This window comes from Liolophura sinensis, chromosome 3 (genome assembly GCF_032854445.1).
Source record: "Liolophura sinensis isolate JHLJ2023 chromosome 3, CUHK_Ljap_v2, whole genome shotgun sequence".
Classification (NCBI taxonomy): Eukaryota; Metazoa; Mollusca; class Polyplacophora; order Chitonida; family Chitonidae; genus Liolophura; species Liolophura sinensis.
In genome coordinates this window covers 761,252-783,251 of record NC_088297.1, presented here as the reverse complement: position 1 = coordinate 783,251, position 22,000 = coordinate 761,252, and the positions used below count along the sequence as shown (strand labels likewise).

Here is a 22,000-nt window from a genome sequence, read left to right as displayed (position 1 = left end):
CTTTTCGGAATTACGGTTGTAGTCCTGTGTATTTTAGGGTATAAAGTCTTCTTTTTTTTCCTCCCAGGCGGCCATGTTTGGTGTACAGGTGCATGCTTGGTAGTAAAATGCTGGAAACTGTCTAAACTTTGAGAAGGTATGAGCTTTATTGATGAAAGTTTGAAATTCTGGGCGAGAGGACACAAGGTGTGAGGTAGTGATGAGGCTGCAAGTGACGTCCCCTTGACGTTGCTAGGCACGCCTCCCAGCTGCCGGCATGGAAAGGTCCAGGTTTTGACGGTCAACCTTTGTCAAGATTTTAAAGGCTTTCTTTTCTCACAGGTATGCACCAAAGCTTATTGGCCACGGAGTGTTTGGGAGTGAGCTACAACGCTAGACGTTAACATTGTCGTTTATGGAAAATTAATGGGGGTCTGAGGCCAGGTGCGAGTTCAAGCTTGACCTTGCAAAGGTCATCTCTCTGACTGCACGTGGCGCCATGGAGACACGACGCTTGTGTTACCGTTTGTATAGCCTGTTGTTCGCTGACCACCTGCCTAGCACCAATATGGTGTGCATATTTACACGTCACACGTGGAAAAGTTTGTCAGCAGCGTACCAAAAGTCGGTGGTTTTACAGCGGGATTTTTCCACTCATAAACAAGACCGCAGTTTTAAGTGAAAAATTCTTGTACATGACTTTAAGCAAAAACATGACCATAATGTTAATTTCATAAATTCCGATTCCAGCTATAGGAATGATACTATGTTAGGATGCTTGCTATATAGACTCAGTAAAAGAAATACAACGCTGATATAACATCAGTGGAAGCTGTAATGTATATATATTTTACGCGGCACAATATACATATGGACTGTCTTGCACCAACCTTCAAAATGACCAATGGATATACAGTTTATACAATGAACTGATTGGTATAATAATTTGACGCCTTACTCGCCATATTTTACGTCTACGGCGTCAGTCTAGTAGGAATCGAGCCCCTGAAATAAACGTATTTCACTGTGCACGTGAACATGGCAGCCCATCAGCGAGAGCTGCGCTTTGATCGACCGAGGAGAGTGTGATAAGGTCAAAGAATTATAATTATTTATTTATTTGATCGGTGTTTTACGTCGTACTCAAGAATATGTCACTTATGCGACGGCGGCCAGCATTATGGGCAGAGTCCGGGGGAAACCCACGACCATCCGCAGGTTGCCTGCCAGATGGACTATACTTCCCACGTACGACCGGAGAGGAAGCCAGCATGAGCTGGACTTGAACTCACAGCGACCGCATTGGTGAGAGGCTCCTGGGTCATTACGCTGCGCTAGCGCGCTAACCAACTGATCCACGGAGGCCCCAAAATTAGGTCTAGGTCTATACATTTAACCTAGTCAAGAACGGTGACAGATTTTGTATAAAAACACAAGATGTGCCTATTTCAACGTTTGCAATTAGCAGAGGACGTGTGCCCTTTTGAAGAACGAAATTTGTACATTTACAGCAGATTCTTGTCAATGCACTGAGTGAGTGAGTGCTTGGGGTTTAACGTCGTACTCAACAATTTTTCAGTCATATGACGACGAAGGAATCATTAGGGTGCATGCACGTATAATGTGCCTCCTTGTTGCAGGACGGATTTCCACCGCTCTTTTATTTAGTGCTGCATCACTGAGACGACTTACCGAAGGCAAGTAAGCCGCCCCGCCCGAGCCATTATACTGATACGGGTCAACCAGTCGTTGCACTGTCCCCTTTATGCTGAACGCCAAGCGAGGAAGTTACAACTTCCTCTTTTAAAGTCTTAGGTGTGACTCGACCAAGGATTGATCCTGGATCTACCGGTCCCGAATCGGACGCTCTACCAACTGTGCTATCCGGGCCGGTTCTCAATGCACTGAAACAGAAGCTGAAACTAGTTTCATTATCCAGCCGTTTGCTGTACATAACATCAACATTTTCGTCAGTACATTGCGTTTTGGGTCTGGAGTCCTTTCTGGCAAATCACATCAGCATTTTAGCCTGTAAAACAAATTAACAGACCCAAAACACACATATATATATATATATATATATATATATATATATATATATATATAGGTAGTCAAAGTACAGGCTAAAACATGTCTCCAGTCCTTTCTGGAGAATCACATCAGCATTTCCGCCGGTACTTTTTAAATCTAACTATGCTTTGGTCTCCAGCCGTTTCTTGCAAATCGCACCAGCATTTTAGCTTCTGTGATTGACATGTGGAAATTCGGGTCGTTTTGCAAGTCATCAACGGTTAGGTCCATTAGCAAATTTCCGTCTATGTTGAGGTTCCGGAAACTGTCCACGTACTGGTTCAGGTGCAACAGCTTTAAGCAGTCGCAGAGTTCCTCGACAGTGATATAGGAGATGGAATGTGGAATGTCTTGAATTTTCTTGATCGAGATCTTGGAGTATTCATCTGGTACGGACCCCGGTCGGCCTGTCTGCGCTCCAGTGCACGTTTGGGTTTTTAAGCTCATATCTCCCCCACGAATGCTATTGGCGTATTGGTGTGGGCAATATTGGCGTTTATCATTCACCAAAGTTGAGTCATTCACTCTGGTGCGGGGCGTTGTATCTTTTGCAGAGGAAGGCATTGGTAAGACCTTGATACCTTTCAGACTTGCCTTGTGTTTCCGTAGCTCAGTTTCAGATACGGGTTTGGGCGAAGTGGGAGAAGCTGCAGAAGTGGGGTTCGGAGAAACTGGAGAAGTTGTTTTGGAAGGAACAGGCTCTTCTAGAGGAAAAAATGTTGGAAAAGATTTTGGCAGCGTCGAAATCTTGGGACTTATCTTGACCTTGGGAACATCGCCCGGTGTTTCCGGAAGGGGTCTGACAGATGGTTTTTGAGACAGCGAGACATAAGTGTTCTTGACAGACGGTTGAGGGACCAATGCCGCGTAGTTGGCTTTGGGACCTGGTTTAGCCTTGGTCTTGACATTTGAAGGGTGTGGCATCGGCGACTTTGGAGATGTTAGGGGTTTTTCTTCCTCAAATATTGAGATGTAGTCACTGGGGATGATGTACTCGTAGATGTTTTCACCGGCGTTAACCTGCCCAGGCGAATACACGGCGATGTCTGGAAAATAAGGCAGACAAAAACGTACAGTAAAGAAAACAGAATGGCGATGTCTGGAAAATTGGACAGGCAAACACGTACAATAAAGAAAATAAAACGGTGACGTCTGGAAAATACGATGGACAAAAACGTCACCACAGAGTGAGAGCAACTTTAAATCTCAGTCCAGCATGTAAACAAAAAATCCAAACACGGCCAGCCGTGAAGAAAAACATTAACATCGCAGAAGGAAAAAAACTTATAACGCGAGCTGGGAAGAATCCTCTGTGATTGTTTCCTCATTTCACTCGCTGTATACTTACTCCTATCGATGGCTGGTATATCGTAATTAACATCAGCCGATTTCTCTTCCAAGGTCAGTAAGTATTTCTCCCATTCTTCGGCGGGTTTCTTTTTCCAGCCCTGAGCCACCGCCACGCTAATATCGATGTACACAGGCATTATGGTAACTTTCGGGTTCATTTCACCTGCAAAGGTATTGTAAATTCATTTCCATGTGTGTTCAATAATGTTTCAAGCACATCCCTCTATTAATAGTTTTAATTCTCAGCGTTAAAGCATCTTGCCTGTTACATGCACCTAACATCATGACGTTTTTGTATTTATTTATTTATTTCATTGCTGTATTACACCGTACTCAAGAATATTTGATATATACGACTGCAGCTAACATTATGGTGGGAGGAAAGCGGGCAAAACCCGGAGGAAACCTACGACCATCCGCGGTTTGCTGGCAGGGCTTCGCATATTCGGCTGGAAAGCCAACATGAGCTGGACTTGAACTCACCGCGACCACATCGGTGAAATTCAGTTAAATCATAGTAGGGAGCGGCGCGCTAGCGCAGCGTTAAGACCCAGGAGCCTCCCACCAATGCGGTCGCTGTGAGTTTAAGTCCAGCCCATGCTGGCCTCTATCTCCGGCCGTACGTGGGAAGGTCTGCCAGCAGCGTACTGATGTGATGATCGTGGGTTTCCCCTGGACTGTGCCCGGTATCCTCCCACCATAATGCTGGCCGCCGTCGTATAAGTGAAATATTCTTGAGTACGGCGTAAAACACCAAATAAATAAATAAATATATAATAGGGATCGTTTACCTGCACACAGGCTGTTGCCAAGGTAGTACGTTTCGCTGTAACACTCCTGGAGCTCGAGCTCCCTCATCGCGTAAGACGACGAATCTGCTTGGGAGACAAAATTCCCAGAATCCTTCCTTGAAAACCTCACTCTGATCGGTAGGCTGTAATTGTTGATGATGCTTTCCAAGGATATTGGTATGGAGACTAAGGAGGAAAAAAATGATGAAAGTTAAGACATATACTATAGGTAAATTATAAAAGGTTTTTAACGCCAACACAAATTTACAAATTTCGGAAACATCTGACACGCAGCTTGTAATAGGGCTATCACAATTTTCAACAAATATATTTTTGAAGATAAGTTTTGTTATTATTCTCAATGACCCGATCTCCCCGTTCAGGCTTGGTCGAGTATGAACAAAATTTTAGAAAAAGTTTTTTTCAAGGAATACGGTATTACCACAAAACACTCTGCAAAACAAATGCAAAAAGGCTCTAATTATTACAAATTGCTTTTTTTTTAATTACAAATTGCCTTGTAGCAATGTTTGGACCCTCAGGGGACATCTAGTATCTAAGTAATAAGACACCTTCAGAGACAGTCGTGATTGGATATAAAAGCGAATGGATATAATCATTATCGGAATAGTGTACCATGCTAGTGTACACGTTGTCGATAATCAAAATGTAAAGATCAAATGTAAAACAAAGATCAAATGTAAAACAAAGATCAATGTAAAACAAAGATCAAATGTAAAACAAAGATCAAATGTAAAACAAAGATCAATGTAAAACAAAGATCAAATGTAAAACAAAGATCAATGTAAAACAAAGATCAAATGTAAAACAAAGATCAAATGTAAAACAAAGATCAATGTAAAACAAAGATCAAATGTAAAAACAAAGATCAAATGTAAAACCAAGATCAATGTAAAACAAAGATCAATGTAAAACAAAGATCAAATGTATAAATAAATAAGACGAATAGGAGAGGTTTAGTTTTGTACCTTTGCCATGTTCCTTGAGGATCTCCATTTTGACTGGGTATGTGAGTGGGATGCTCAGATATTGCTCCGTGGGATCCATGGCTATCACCCTTTTCTGGCGGGCGTATTGCTTGATGCGGACAATCTGACAAGGAAATAAGAATAGTGAGGGGTACACTCAAAGAAAAAAAAGGATATTAACAGAAAGCCTGTTGTCTGAGTGATGCATGCTTGTTTTGCCTGATGATAACATAAGACTGTGTCATATTCAACATAACATTCTGCTAGTCTTATACAACCTTTATGTCGAAATAATAGTATATGTGTGCTCTATTTTACAAACGAATCTTCTGCAATAACAATGCATTCTACCATCACTTTCTGTTAAAATTAACAGATTATTTAGACCTAATCCTAATGTTTAGAGCGGTCGGCTCGCCTCGAAGTCTTGGGATCAAACCCGGGTTGGCTCATACCAAAGACATTAAAAATGATACTTACTGCTCCCTAAATTGGCGTTCAGCACTGAGATATTAGAGCGATGAGACAGGACTGGTTGACACTGAAGTATCATGCCGAAGACACCAGACATGACATTCCACCCGTGCAGTTACACTATACTGACACCGGGCCAAGCTGTCCTGCTTTCTAACCTCACAATGCTGAACGCCAAGCGAGGCTGCAAAAAGTAGATGTTCCAGTTTTTAAATCTTCGGTCTTTGATACCTGGTCTCCCGACATCGAGGCGAAGCTCTATAATCAATAGGTCACGAAATCTGTCTGTTCTATTTAATGAAGCAAGAGTAGAATCAACTGCAACAGAACATTATCAGGAATATAACAAAATTCTGCAGCAGAACATTATCAGGAATATAACAGAATTCTGCAACAGAACATTATCAGGAATATAACAGAATTCTGCAACAGAACATTATCAGGAATATAACAGAATTCTGCAACAGAACATTATCAGGAATATATCAGAATTCTGCAACAAAACATTCAGGAATCTAACAGAATCCTGCAACAGAACATTTTCAGGAATATAACAGATTTCTGCAACGGAACATCAGGAATATAACAGAATTCTGCAACAAAACATTCAGGAATGTAACAGAATTCTGCAACAGAACATTATCAGGAATGTAATAGAATTCTGCAACAGAACATCGGGAATGTAACAGAATTCTGAAACAGAGCTTTGTCAGAAATGTATCCGAATTCTGCAGCAAAACAATGTTAGGAATATTCCGTGAAAGATGTATGCACTGCTGATGAGTAAAAAAATATGACATTATTCTGTTGCTGACACAGAACAGAAGTTCTTTCCGATAACTCTGCTAAGTGTACATACATGTATAACAGAATGTAATTATAAGGTCACTGGATATGTGTGCCGATCAAACATGTGTGTCAGTCACTGGATATGTGTGCCGATCAAACATGTGTGCCGGTCACTGGATATGTATGCCAATCAAACATGTGTGCCGGTCACTGGATATGTGTGCCGATCAAACATGTGTGCCGGTCGCTGGATATGTATGCCGATCAAACATGTGTGCCGGTCACTGGATATGTGTGCCGATAGAAGAGGAAAAAAACATAAACATATACGGTGAAAACTTACATGAAAGGCTGTGAAAAATAATTTAAAATAGTTTAAATATGGTGGGTATTTGAGACCATAACATTAATTAGACATATTGATCTCTATTTATTTATTTGTCTGATTTGTGTTTTACGCCATACTCAAGAATATTTCACTTATACGACGGCGGTCAGCATTATGGTGGGTGAAAACCGGGCAGAGCCAGGAGGAAACCCACGACAATCCGCAGGTTGGTGGCAGACCTTCCCACGTACGGTGGACATATTGAGGCATAAATATGCTCTCAAGAAAACATCGAGAAAAATACATTCAAGACCATATCTGTAAATAACTTTGAATACACTTCCATTTGAAATTTATGTCTTTTTCACTTTTTTTTTCTCCTTTAAACTTACTTCGTCAACACCGAAAGTCTCTAAATCTGTCAGCCCGTAGAAACCGGAAGTGACGACAACAATCTGGGGTAAATTTTGGGAGAACTTGTCAAAAAACTCCTTGAGGGTGTAGTGTTCAGTCGACCATGCCACGTCGCGGTTCTCATTGATCTTTTCAAACGTCTGAAATAGAAAAGCACTCAACGATTTATTGAACTTTGTTTAACGCCGTTCTCAAGAACTGTTCACCTGTAAAATTTGACGGCAGTCATGCAGGACCATGTCAAATTCCGCGATATGATATAAATTTATTTATTTATTTATTTATTTGATTGTTCTTTTATGCCGTACTCAAGAATGTTCCACTTATACGATGGAGGCCAGCCCAGGATGGTGGGAGGAAACCGAGCTCTATAAAGCACAAGACTATCCGAAGGTGGCCTGCAGCTCCTGGGTCATTTAGCCGCGCTGGCACGCTAACCACCTCGGCCATATAAGCCCCACACCCCAACCCCCCACATGATATAACGGATAAAATGATACAAGAGGATGCAGATTGGCTAAGATCCCTTACCCTGGGCCTGGATGGCCGGACGGGTGGGGGTTCAGGGGGTAGCCTCTCATCCAGGGTAACCTGTGGGTAAGAGATGATTTTATCTGGGTCTGGGGTACACAACAACACACGGTCTGGAGTGGTCGGCTTGGACTGGGAAATTTTCCTGATTTCTGTAAATTTAAAAAAAAAAAATTAAAGAGGGCGCAGGATCAACGTATTTAAGCGATTCCCAATATTACATATCTAAAAATATGTATCCTACTTCAGTGAAAACTCAAAGTAATAATTATAAAACAGCAAATGTACACAAAATATATCATGAGTATTTATGATTGACTTAATTATGTACTAAGAAAACAGGATGAACAAGTTGATTCTTTCAATATCTTTCTGTTTCTGATATGTATCAAGTGTCATGTAAGACAGTCTTGTGTCCATTTAGGACAAAGTTAAACAGTATGAACAAGTTGATTCTTTCAATATCTTTCTGTTTCTGATATGTATCAAGTGTCATGTAAGACAGTCTTGTGTCCATTTAGGACAAAGTTCGGTGTAATCTGCATCTTATGTGCCTTGAGGGTCATTTTAATGGGTTGGTTGTTGTCCTGTGTAAGATATGTACAAAGATGGAGTCAAATCCTGATTTGCACATATTCTGACAGATGTCACATGCGGATATGTTTCATCGTGATTTCACTTGTCATCGGGTTCGATCTAAACTGATAGCTTCGGAGTCCGTGTTTCTCTCTAGTAGTTTTGAATTTGGTTGATGTGATTACATGCATGATACGTGCATCATTACTGAATATATCTGACGAAGCCGAACTGCCTTCTTTCTACTAAACAATGCTTCTGTTCAAGAAATCGAGATTCTTTCCGATGCCTGTGTGTGTCCAAAGAAGTGTCCCTCTAAACTGGTTAATATGCGAAATAAAGCCATGGCGGGCGAACAACGTCGTCATTATAATACGAAAGTAGGTAATTGCCATTCGTCTGAGGTGTTTACTCTGGGTTGCACGGTTGATAATCGGAAACACAGTAGACCTTGTGTGTACAACCTCAATCAAACACCACAGCACAGGTTTTCGTGTTGGAATAACTCTTATTATACCAAGTAAAATATTGCTTAAATAATGTTCACAAAATAATCGCCTTTAGATGAATATAAAGAACAAAACAAGACGTGACGTCAGAGAACTTGCCACTGGTATCACAGTTCGTACGTCCACCTTACAATTAGAACATTTTCCTTTATTTAATTCAGTGAAGGTTACATCTAAAACATAAGCAGACCTAACCACATTTTCAGGGATGCTTTTCAATGGCCTTTTTCTTGATGCTCACTTCATTTTCTTGCGGACTTTTCTTTTAAAACATTTTAGAAAGGTATGCTCTAAACTATATCTCGTTCCGCCTTTACCTGCACAGCCGGCCACGTGACCCATATTGAACTCCTCTATGACGGAGGCGAGGATGTTCTGAAATGTCAACCAATCCTTCTTGATGGCTTCATCACGCCCAAAACCCTCCGCAACGCCCACAATGACGTCACAGTTTGTGGGGATGGCAACCACGCGACCATCTACCGTACCTATTGTTAGAGATGAAATGCCACGGTTATAAAACGTCAGTATTTAATTGTTTCTTTATTTCTTTCAGTTAAATCTTGCATTTATCTTTCTGTTTCAGTGAATGATATCAAACTGCTCCGTGATAGTCGTTATGGTGTAGATTTATCAGCAGGAGACCCCAAAGCTGCACTCTCTCCAGCCATGACGGGCGGACCACCTTAACCGCAATAAGCAATGAGGCAGCAGGTTCAAACCTGTCCCTTGCTTGTGAGGTTTAGACATCTGAATCTGGTGAAGGTCGCTGGTTTACTCTAGGCACTCCGGGTTCTTTCATCTTTCAACAATTTCCTGATAAAAGCTTTTGAAGCGAAGATACACTTCGCATAGTTTCAATAAAAATGTGAAGAGAGGTGCATACGCTGTTTATTTATTTATTTACTTGATTGCTGTTTTACGCCGTACACAAGAATATTTCACTTATACGACGGTGGTTGGATTATGGTGGGAGGAAACTGGACAGAGCCCGGGGAAAACCCACGACAGCCGCAGTTTGCAGGCAGACCCTCTCATGTACGGCCGAAGAGGAAGCCAGCAAGAGCTGGACTTCCTGAACTCACAACGACCGCATATACATTTTTATGCTCCAACTCAATTTCGTTATCTTGGAAATGAACTGATCAATTTTGAACTTTGGTGGCAGTTATTTTCTTAATGTTACAGATTTTGAACATAAAGATTTAAAGACAGAGCTTCCAAAGGTGATACACACATTCTCGTCACCGTTCACGTGACAAGCCTAAAGTTTAACGACCTTTTGTTCATTTACATCAGCTTGGATTATATTCTAACTGTTCATGTAGATGCCTAAAAAGTATCAATTTACACGCCCTCTGGGATGACGGCTTAAGCAGAATTAGGTTTAATTAATGCAGTGATGTTCATTGCAATTTTTTTAGACGGTCTACTCAAAAATGGTGTGTTGTTCACCTCAATGAAATAAATAATAGGGGGCTTCGTGGCTCAGTTGGTTATTGCGCTAGCCCAGCGTAATGACCCGGGAGTCTCTCACCAATGCGGTCGCCGTGAGTTCAAGTCCAGCTTCCTCTCCGGCCGTGAGTGGGAAGGTCTTCCAACAACCTGCGGATGGTCGTGGGTTTCCCCCGGGCTCTGCCCGGTTTCCTCCCACCATAATGCTGGCCGCCGTCGTATAAGTGAAGTATTCTTGAGTACGGCGTAAAACACCAATCAAATAAATAAATAACACAATAATATTAAGACAGAGATCGGGCGTCCAGGGCGCCGAGTCAACCCGGAGAATTCTGCTCTGCTTACCTTTATTAATACAGTTTCCTAGAAGATACGTTTCTTCAGACAGGGATTCAATTGTCAACAGCCCAAGCTCCACATTGGTAACTTCTCCCGCAAAATGAAATTTTCCATCGAATTCTTCTTCAAATCGAACATTGACAGGTAAAGCCTCAGAGATATCAGCAATGTTTTGGGCTGCAAAATGAGAGAGAAAGAATTTTTGTTTTTTCATTGTTCGATGTTCGGCTTGACAGAGTATCTGAACTTTGATGTGGAAATCCAGGGGAATGGGCCTCACTTACCAGGACAGTACTCGCCCGACGCAGTATCCGGATTTTGTTGTGATAATTCGGGGGAATGGACCTCACTTACCAGGGCAGTACTCGCTCTGACGGAGTATCCGGATTTTGATGTGATAATCCGAGGCAATGGGCCTCACTCACCAGGACAGTACTCACTCTGATGGCGTATCCGGACAATGTTGTGATAATCCACGGGAATGGGCTTCACCAGGACAGTACTCGTCCTGACGGAGCATCCGAATTTTGATGTGATAATCGGGGGCAATGGGCCTCACTTACCAGGACAGTACTTGCCCTGACGGAGTATCCGGCCTATGATTTGATAATCCAGGGGAATGGGCCTCACTTACCCGGAAAATACTCGCCCTGACAGATTTACTCGCAGAGTTCTGACTATGACGGAGTATCTGCACTTTGATTTGATAGTCCGTCGGAATGGATCTCACCAGGACAGTACTCGTCCTGACGGAGTATCCGGATTTTGATTTGATAATCCGGGGCAATGGGCCTCACTTACCAGGACAGTTCTCGTCCTGACAAAGTATCCGGCGTATGGTTTGATAATCCGGGGAATGAAGTTCACTTACCCGGCAAGTACTGGCCCTGACGGAGTACCCGAACTTTGATGTGATAATCCAGAGGAATGGACCACACCTCATTTTTGGAATTTTTGGCTGTCAGTCGTTGTTGCTTGCACACCTTGTGAACACGTAATATCTGAATGGAGAAATACAAGACATGTTCAAAGATAGCCAAGATTCCTTTTTATAACCATAGGCTTAAATATTGTCAGCTGACTAAACATTTATTAGCTAGATGTTGTTCCAAGTTAGTCTGGTAGACTTGCCAGAGTTGAATTCGCACAAAGGATTTTGTTAGATTGTTATTTCACTTATACGTCACTTATACGATGGCGGCTAGCATTATGGTGGGTGGAAACCGGGCAGAGCCCGGGGAAAACCCACATCCATCCATCATCAGATTGTTTGCTGACCTTTCCACGTACAAGCAAACAGAAACCAGCAAGATCTGGACTTGAACTCACAGCGACCGCATTGGTTAGAGACTGTGTCATGGCGTCGCGTTGGAACGCTAACCACTGAGGCAACGGAGGCCGCGAAGATCACCACATGCACAAAGAAACCATAGATCTGCATGCAGGCCATTATCGACATTTGACATATGCTCCATGGGCCGATATTTGGCCCGAGGACTGACTGGCCTTTTCCGACATACATATCTCTTTTACTGCTTTACTAACGAGAATATGGTATAATGTAAGAAGTACAGGTTTGTTTTTTCGATGTCAGTTAACTTAAAATGTACTAAAACCTTTTCATTCAAGGAACATGGCCTTAGCTTAGTACCAGTTAGCTGTACAGTACACATACAAATCATGGCTTTTTCCTGAAATATGCATTTTCAATTTAACTATTAGCGCTCTGGCCCTTCCCTAAATCTGTGGATTATGTCTGATCTGTCTGCCGGTCAGTTGATGAAGACAATAATCGGTTTCTTTGGTCTAATAATAATAATTTTACCTAGTCTTTCTGTAATACACCTAAGGCTGGTGAGGTTTGTTTATTTAACTTGTTTCTTCTGTAGGGTTCCTAAAGCTGGTGAGGTATGTAGGCTTTGCATGGTCCTTTTGTAAGGCACCAAAGGTTTGTGAGGGTTGTTTGCATTACCTGGACCTTCAGTAAGGCTCCTAAGGCTGGTGAGGTTTGTTTGCTTCACCTGGTCCTTCTGTAAGCCTCCTAAGGCTGGTGAAGTTTGTTTGTTATAACTGGTCCTTCTGTAAAGTACCTAAGGCTAATGAAGCGTGTGGTTTACCTGCTCCTTCTGTAAGCCTCCTAAGGCTGGTGAAGTTTGTTTGTTTTAACTGGTCCTTCTGTAAAGTACCTAAGGCTAATGAAGCGTGTGGTTTACCTGCTCCTTCTGTAAGCCTCCTAAGGCTGGTGAAGTTTGTTTGTTATAACTGGTCCTTCTGTAAAGTACCAAAGGTTAATAAAGCGTGTGGTTTACCTGCTCCTTCTGTAAGGCTCCTAAGGCTGGTGAAGTTTGTTTGTTTTAACTGGTCCTTCTGTAAAGTACCTAAGGCTAATGAAGCGTGTGGTTTACCTGCTCCTTCAGTTAGGCATCTAAGACTGGTGAAGTGTGTGTGTGGTTTACCTGCTCCTTCTGTAAGGCTTCTAAGGCTGGTGAAGTGTGTGTGTGGTTTACCTGGTCCTTCTGTAAGGCTCCTAAGGCTGGTGAAGTTTGTTTGTTTTAACTGGTCCTTCTGTAAGGCACCTAAGGCTGGTGAAGTGTGTGTGTGGTTTACCTGCTCCTTCTGTAAGTCACCTAAGGCTGGTGAACTTTGCTTGAGGATGATTATTTTCGGCAGGTTCTTTTCATGAGTCTCCAGGAAGTCTTCCAGAGATAAGTTCCTCCGAGACCAAAGTATCCTCTCTACACGATTGGCCATTGTCTTACGGATTTATCTCGATCTGCAGTTAGAAAAGAAAACTATATACCTATTTATTCATTTGCCTGGTGTTTTACGCCGTACTCAAAACTAATTATACGACGGCACCGAGCATTATGGGGGGAGGAAACCGGAGAGAGACCCGCAGGCCCGCCTACATACCACCGGAGAGGAAGCCAACATGAGGGCGCGACCAACAAAGTCTAAGTCTAAATTTGACAGCAATTAACATCCTCAAGGGCATTAGAAGGACTTCCACAGAGTTTCCACTTACTATTTGAGTATCGAATTCCGGTTTGTGTTCACCCTCTGTGGTCTGATTCACTGTGCCAATAAACCACTACAATGTCCGGTGAGTTTGTAAGATCATCATTTCAAACTATAGAGACAAATCCCTTTACACTAACACCATATAACCGAGGCATAATTACTGCCTTTCTGGCCTCTGGGTGTGTGAGGCCAAACGCTCGAATGTAGTGAGGCCATTTTTAACGTCATGACAGTTTATCGATAGAACGTCGAAATCCGTCTTCTAACGTTACACAGCAATCTCCAGTTTGTTTGTTAATTTCTTGTTTGCTTGACCTAGGGTTTAACTTACTAATCGCTTGGTGCACCTATTTACGTCCAATCACGACGGTGTCTCCTAGAAGCAGGCCGAATCCAATTCATGCCCACATGTTTACACCACACAGAAAACACCATACAGACATTTAAGCCTGCAACCGCTTAACTGTTTATCTCCCCTGGGAAATGTTGTTTTTTTTTTTCTTGGCAGACATTTCTACATCTTCTGAAAATCTCGCCACTTATCCGGTTATATTGTTTGTGTTCGTGGTCATATTGGAGAGATTTTCCACATTTTTCTGCTGTTATCAAAACTTTTAAGCTTATTCAGATATGTATTTTATTTATAGTACACAGGGTCATATCATACTGTGTAAATCTGCGATAATTAATAAAAATATGAGTATTAAAACTTTCTTCATATACTTCCTCTCTGACAGGAAAACTTGAATAATTGTAGGAATGTGGATGTCAAACACATAATCTTTTTTTATCCCTAAGCAGGAAGGCTTTGAATAAAAAAGAATATAAAATGATTCACCAACTGAATGCCTGCGAACCACGTGGCAACGAAGTGGTTGAACTTTGAACTTTGCTCTTTTTAAGGTTAATATGTTTTTAGGAAAACTCAACTGTGCATAAATTCTGTTACACATTTATGTTATTATATAAGTCTAATGAACTATAGTATACATATATATTTATCTATATCGAAAGTTCACTTTATGTCAAATTTAGTATGTTCTCAGACTCCCGCTCTGTTGGCTAGGACGAGGTCGTATGAACCAGGAAGGTGCCCGTCGACTGACAATTCAAATTTGTCCCTAATTTTATGTGTTTATTTAATGTGATGACAGCACAGCAGTTTGAGTAATTCTAGTCTAGTAAATTGTGATTAACATCAGGCATGATAAATTGGGGACCCAGGCCGATTACACGAAGCCATTTCTGACTTAAGTCAATACTTTAAATACGATTTTGTAACTTATTTTTGGGTTATTGAGATTAAAATCTTAACACCTCCTCAACTTTTTCTTAACACAAACCTGTCAAAATTTCAACTTCCAGTACCAAAGATTAAGCATTCTGACGAGGTCTTAATTTTTAGCCTAAGTCAGAAGTGACTTTGAGGAATTGGTTCCTAATTTCAGTTCAGTTCAGTTCAGTAAATTGCATAAGTCGGCAGTTTCTTGCAAGGGGTCCTACAAGCAGCGTTTCACGACAAAGACTTAAATTAAACGCTTCAAAGCTTAATGCAAAAGCCAAGATACACATTTTCACATCCACAATATGTGTATCATAATTAGTGGCACCTGATTTGTGTACTTTTAGCATTAAAAATTACACCATTTTTGTACAGCTGACACACAGATTAGTTGGATGTGCAGTTTTGCCGTATGACATAGAGACGTATGGTATACAGAGCATCGACGGGTCAGGGTCTTAAATAAAAAAAGCTGAGAAGTCACATATTTGACGATTCAATATTTGGAAAGAATTTGATTTGTCATATTTAGGATACGCAAAAAGTTGTGTAACTGAACTGTCTTAACATTTTGTCCAAATACCGAAACGTCAAATACTGCTAGTATAACAGATTAATATTTTGAATATAGGATGTCGCGTTGTCTTGTGCTCAGGTATATCTTGTTAGATGAATTACACACAATATAAAAATAGGAGGCCCAGGTTAAAAGGTACTGTAATTCTTTTAAGCTTCGGGACAGATATTAGTAGTACAGATGGCATAAAATATTTAGATGTCGTTCATTAGATAGACTTACCATGTGGAAAAAGAGAAAATGCGTATTCGTGTATGCCTATAAGGAGTAGAGCAGATGTTCCAAAAAAGTCAAACTTCTAGTAATGTTACGAATGTGTTTGGGTCCATAGGATGTCGTGCTCTCATGTTAAGTTACACTGACTGTATGACTGTTACATCCATCTGCTTTATAGTATTTACCGATTATTAAAACATATATATATAACCATTCTCAGCATGCAGGTTACGATTTACATATTACGGATTTATAGAATTTCGGATAATAGGATATGCAGTATATATTATGAGCGCGATGACCTACATATATAGCCCACTTACTTTCGTAAGTATTGAACAGCTAGCTTAGGGCTACGAATATGTAACCTTTTTGTTCTACGAATTACAACCGCGTTACAGTAAAGTATACATGTGTATGTAATTTCTTGTTAGTTTGTACGTGCAAAGACACCCTTTAATTAAATATTTCTCAGTGCTTTATGCAGAATGTGTTTTATGTATTTTCCCGATATTCTACCGCTCTCGGCTAAAAGTATGAGAACAACTACATAAAAATGCTATCAACATCATATGATGTATACACGAATAAATCTACTGCGTAATTCAGCCATAAAGTATTTAATAACTTTTCTAATCTTGAGTATTTAGTGCTCTAGTTAAACATCTTGTGTATATAACCTTACCTATATTATACTGTATAGCCTGAATAAACCATGATTTAGAAGATTATAAATTATAACCTTAAAATAATGTAAAACTGACCTTATACTTGATATGCAAACAAACCTGTCGGAAGTATCCTTACAGTTATTAGCTGACTGTTCCAAGTGCTCCTAATATCTACTGTCATAGCAGTTACTACCCTTTCTTAAATTTTTCATTAATAATTTTCCGGGGTGACTGGCTTTTCTCTCCGCCGGAATTACTTTAATATACATGTAAATATCATATGTTATTGGTTTTATTAATGTATATAAATTCTAATTTTCTTTTTTTTTTGAACCAAACTTTATTGTACGTTGTTTTGATGATGTATGAGAACGGTTCTTACGACGAAGGTGAAATACCCTGGGCTAACCATAATCACCCAGCCGTTTTACCCTTTCATGATACCGATCCAATAAACCCCCACCCCTCCTGAGGTAGCGAACACCATCAGTCTTGATGTCTAAGACAATATGCGTTTCTGTCCGGTCGATCTTAACAACTTAGAATAGAAGAAATCTGTATGAATTAAAACACTGGAACTCCGCTAACTCACAGAAATATGTGTACCTGTCCTCAGACCACACTACATGATCATCTCCAGTCTACTCCCACATCCTCCCAATACTTCTCCGTTTTTCATATGATCTCATTCGATAAAATAAATTCACTGTTCTAGGTTTCATTGAAAGTTGGTTATCTCCTTTCACTGAGCATCTATATAACAGTCATGGTTACACTACCTACAGTTTTTCTCGATCTCAGAAAACTCGTGGTGGAGTTACTTTATATGTGTATTACGATGTTAAGTCTGGCAAAGTAAGACAAGTGGAAATAGGTGAACGTGAATCCGTTCTCGTCAAAACTGACACCAAATATATAACTAACATAGTTTATCACCCTCCTGGTAAAAAATGTGGGTCAATTCAATGAACAGATAACCTCAAAGCTGCAATTTATTCCACGAGGTACAAAATCGATAATCGTTGGCGATTTTTATATTGACTTATTTAAAACGCCAAGTCAGGCAACATCAAACGAGTTCCTCAATAACTGTAAACAAAATTACTTTTCCCCTGGCATAACAAAACTAACTCGTGCAAGTTCTCATCCAGCTAGGAAAACATATTTACCAACTTTCATGAATATCATTACCTATCCAGCTTGAAATTCACGGACATTACAAACCACTTTCTTATATATATTAACAGAACCCAGTTTCGCAGAAAAATTTAATTGCTGCTCTGAGATGGAAACGTACTAAGCGAGTCATCACCATCAGAAGCCCTAAATACATTTTTAAAAATTTTCTCCCTTATTTATGATTTCTACTTTCCGCTTGTTTCATCCTCTGTACGACAAAGACTAATAATTAAATCCTGGATAACATCCGGAACCCCTTACAGCCATACATCACAAAAGCAAACTTTAACGAGATCAACTTGGTTCAGATGATTTGAACCTTAAAAAGGACACAAAAAAAGAGAAGAAAACACTCCAATTCATTACTGTTGACGACAAGCAAATTTCCGAGAGCACAGAAAAAGAAAAACATTTTAACGCCTACTCTACTTTCGTTGTTGACAGTCTTAGAGAAAGTATGCCAACGTGTACAAGGAACGTGTGCTAATCTTAAACCCATCCTATTCAAGCAACTTTGGATTAAGTGCAATTAATGAATCAGACTTTCCTTAAAATCAACCTCCCCAGGCACTGACGGTGTCAACATGTCTATTTTAAAGCCTCTGTCACATCATATTTTAGCCCACAATTGTTAATGTGGCCATTTTCCGGACTCCTTGAAACTCGCCAAAATTTCACCAGTTTTTAAAAACGTGAGATTAACTGCCAAGGAAATAAGAGAACATCTCGATAAACATGACATTATGTAGCATTCCACAATGCATGCCACCTGTTCACTTTATGAAATCCTATAGTTCAAGATATGGAGGAAAAGACATCCAGCATCGATACCTTTTTACACCTTTCAAGGGTATTTGACCTTCTAAATTTCATATTACTTACAAATGACACAAGAATATCACTCACTGATAATAATACCACCGACGCAATACAAAAATGACCTAAATAATATTCAAGACTGGGTATGTACAAATCGTCTGTCAAAGGAAGTAAACAAAACAAAATATGACAATCAAACCCACACGTAGACCAATTTCAACCAGTGTTCCACCTCTGACTAGGAACTCTCTCAAAATCGACATGATCAACGAGTCTAAATTCCTTGGTACTATTCGAAATACCAAACTCTCTTGGGCATCTGGCAAAAATTGTATTAATAAACAGATATCCAGAAATATTGGTATTCTACGTCATATCAAAAATGTTGACAATAATAATACTATTTTTCATTCTGTACTATTCCTCTGTTTACCCTCACCTCTCTTGTGCTAATTCATTATGTGGGAATACATTTCCTCATCATCTTATACCCTATATCTTCTCCAAAAACGAGCTATCAGAGTGATAACTTTATCTCCAAGACTTCAACACACTGAAAGTCCAGCTCATGCTGGCTTCCTCTCCGGTCGTACGTAGGAAAGTCTGCCAGCAACCTGCTGACGGTCGTGGGTTTCCTCCGGGCTCTGCCCGGTTTCCACCCACCATAATGTTGGCCGCCGTCGCATAAGTGAAATATTCTTGAGCACGGAGTAAAACACCAATCAGATAAATAAATAAATCAACACAATGAACCTCTATTTATGACATTGAAAATATCTCTAAGCTAAACTCCCCGCTGAAATTCGTCGCCAATTTAGAAGACAGAGTTCAAATCCGCACACTCTCTACCAACCCTTTTTTACATAACCTTAGTCAACCTTACAGAGCTGTCCTCGAGAATGGAATAAATTCTCATCTTCGCTTAAATCCATAAGTTTAACATCACCATTTAAAAGTAAAATAAAAGATCTTCTTCTAGAAAATAACCGAACCCTCGTGTTCCCTTGATCCCCTGACTTATTTACTAATTTACTTACCCCAGAATATTTCACTTATACGGCGGCGGCCAGCGTTATGGTGGGAGGAAACCGGACGGAGCCCGGAGGAAACCCACGACCATCCGCAAATTGTAGCCAGACCTTCCAACGTACGGCCGCAGAGGAAGCTAACATGAGCTGAACTTCAACTCATAGCGACCGCATTAGTGAGAGGCTCCTGGGTTATTGCACCGCGCTGGCGTGCTTAACCCCTCGGCCACGCAGGCCTCAAGGTGGTTAAAGCGGTAGCTCGGTACGACCCAATGACCAATGGGGTCTCCAGAGATCGAATCCACCTCTCACTGTTTTGGCTGCGGCTTCAATTCAAGAGGTTTGGGTATCCTTCATTACAGCCATATGGCCACAGTCCACAATTGGTTTTCCATTTACTTACATTTTAGCGTTTGTCCGAACAGCACTGTCCTGAAAGCTGATAATCCTCGTCTCCTAAGACAACCCCCGTCAAATTCCTGATAGGGGTTGGCCGATGAAATTTTCCACAAAACTGTTCAACGTGTGAAACCGGAGTTTTCCCTACTTTTGCACAGAATGAATGGATCCTACATGGATCTCTAACAAAAGAATACGATGGTCCCTCCTGGTGAGTGCTTTTTACTGTGTGCACTAAACCATGAAATTCTTCTGTCAGAGATCCAACATGGCTGCGAGGGCAAGCCAACTGAACCGACATATTTGGACGGGAGATGGTTCCTATATTTTTGTGTATTTACTATTTAAATCGGATAACACATATGCCCAGGGGTGACAGCTAGTATCATTCTCTGAGAAAACAATCTTGACTACAGGCCTACATATATAATAACGTTTTTGAGAAATTCTGGGTACATAAATTATGTATTACACGGCCGTACTCAGTGTACCGCTGATACACTGTGGATGTGCAAATTTTTAACACAATCGCCTTTCGCTTCACCGTGAATCGCTCAGTTCGGAGGCATTCATATAGAACTACATATACGAGGTGTATATATTTTCTTGTGGAAAATAGGTCGAATGTTCGTCCTACACCAGTATTATAGAAGCCAACAGACTATATAATGGTTGAGCAAATACAGTTAGGCCCTATTGCATATGGAGATATACCCATGGGTGTGTACTGTAAATATGACAGCACACGTTCATACATGCTGAGTCGATTATAACAAAGACGGTCCGATGTGTACCTCTGATCATTTTACAATCCAGAGTTGCCCCAGAGCCGTTTTCAGGTTTTTTGAGGAGGTGGAGGCAGGGGAAGAAAAAAAATAAGAAAAAAGAAAAGGCTTCATGTAATAACCAATGTGGTCGAGTATTCAATATATTTACTTATCTTCATTCATTTGAGTTCTGTTTTATTTGAAGCGGAGTTAACCGGTAGTAAACCAACGCCCATCGTCAAGTACATGGACAAACCTTCCCACTCATGAGATCCTGACCTCCTGACCTCTGATTGCCTGACTCCTGACTACCTGACTCCTAACCACCTGACTCCTGACCGCCTGACTCCTGACCTTCTGAGCTAATAACTTCAGCGAATTGGAAGACTTTTGATAACGGTGGAGGGCAATGTAAGTTGTCAGGATACATGTATGGCCTATATGGTAGAAAGTGAGGTCAAAATATAAGCATTAATTCTTTCATTCCATACACGTGCAGTTAAACATATACCGATTCACACGCAGAGTGGGGGACTGGCCGAGTTGTTAACGCGCTAGCGCAGCACAGGGACACGGAAGCCTCTAGCCATTGTGATCACTGTGAGTCGACGTCCACCCCATGCTGGCCTCCTCTCTGGTGGTACGGGGAAATGTGTCTCACCAACTTGCAGATGGTCATGGGTTTCCTCCGGGCTCTGCCCAGTTTTTTGTCGCCGTCGTATAAGTGAAATATTCTTCAGTAGGGCTTAAAACTTCAATCAAATAAAGAAATAAATATATTCACATAAGTGACTATTATATTCACTGACAGAGGCATCATCGATACTGTGGATAACTTACCAATACCTGTGTCTTGCACCTGTACGCCTACTCACACTTGTAGGTATAACTATGCCTGCAATATAGGTGCATTGGAGATAGTAGGCCAACTTCATAAAGAAACATCGAGGCGTATCTGTACTTAGACGACCGGGTCTGTATACATATTGCACATTAAGAACGCCTACCAAACGCACATAGACGAACTCTATAGGCCTGAATGAGTGTGCTATCTTACATACCTGCTGTACAGGCAAGCATACATAAAGAGCGCAACTATCCCACTTTACTGTCAGAGGTCACAAACTTTAAACTTCCTTGTCTGTATTTAGCCCTAATGTAGTGTGTAGACACAATCAGGCCTCTCTATTCTGGGTGACGCATACAAATGTCTGTATTGTCGCCCATACTCCTTGCCACCACGAGACAAGTTTGACCTTTGGAGCCTGTGAGACATACGTAGGTTTGCTTAGGCTGAGCCTCTCCACTGGTCTCCTTGCACAAAACTATTTGATCAACATTCATCAATAAAATTGTGTTAGGTTTTGATTAGAACCATGTTGTACATACCCTAGATTAAGAGAATGCATGTGTATAAAGTATTATTAGACACAAAGGTTGAGACGGA

The 22,000-nt window shown here is 40.9% G+C and overlaps 1 protein-coding gene across 2 annotated transcripts; it reads right to left on the bottom strand.

The window, feature by feature from the left end:
* Positions 1-2,138: 2,138 nt before the first annotated feature.
* Positions 2,139-21,574, bottom strand: LOC135464075 (uncharacterized). 2 transcript variants are annotated; one of them, XM_064741560.1, is made up of 11 exons: positions 21,394-21,574; positions 13,202-13,367; positions 11,466-11,595; positions 10,601-10,771; positions 9,118-9,288; positions 7,716-7,867; positions 7,163-7,324; positions 5,180-5,303; positions 4,191-4,376; positions 3,398-3,562; positions 2,139-3,095 (listed from the first exon to the last, which is right to left on the bottom strand). In XM_064741560.1, the coding sequence occupies exons 2-11, from the start codon at positions 13,343-13,345 to the stop codon at positions 2,167-2,169; spliced, it is 2,334 nt and encodes a 777-aa protein (XP_064597630.1). In that variant the 5' UTR covers positions 13,346-13,367; positions 21,394-21,574; the 3' UTR covers positions 2,139-2,166. The 2 variants fall into 2 exon arrangements, with proteins under 2 accessions (XP_064597630.1, XP_064597631.1); XM_064741561.1 differs by having other exon boundaries at positions 21,400-21,574.
* Between the last annotated feature and the right edge of the window lie 426 nt (positions 21,575-22,000).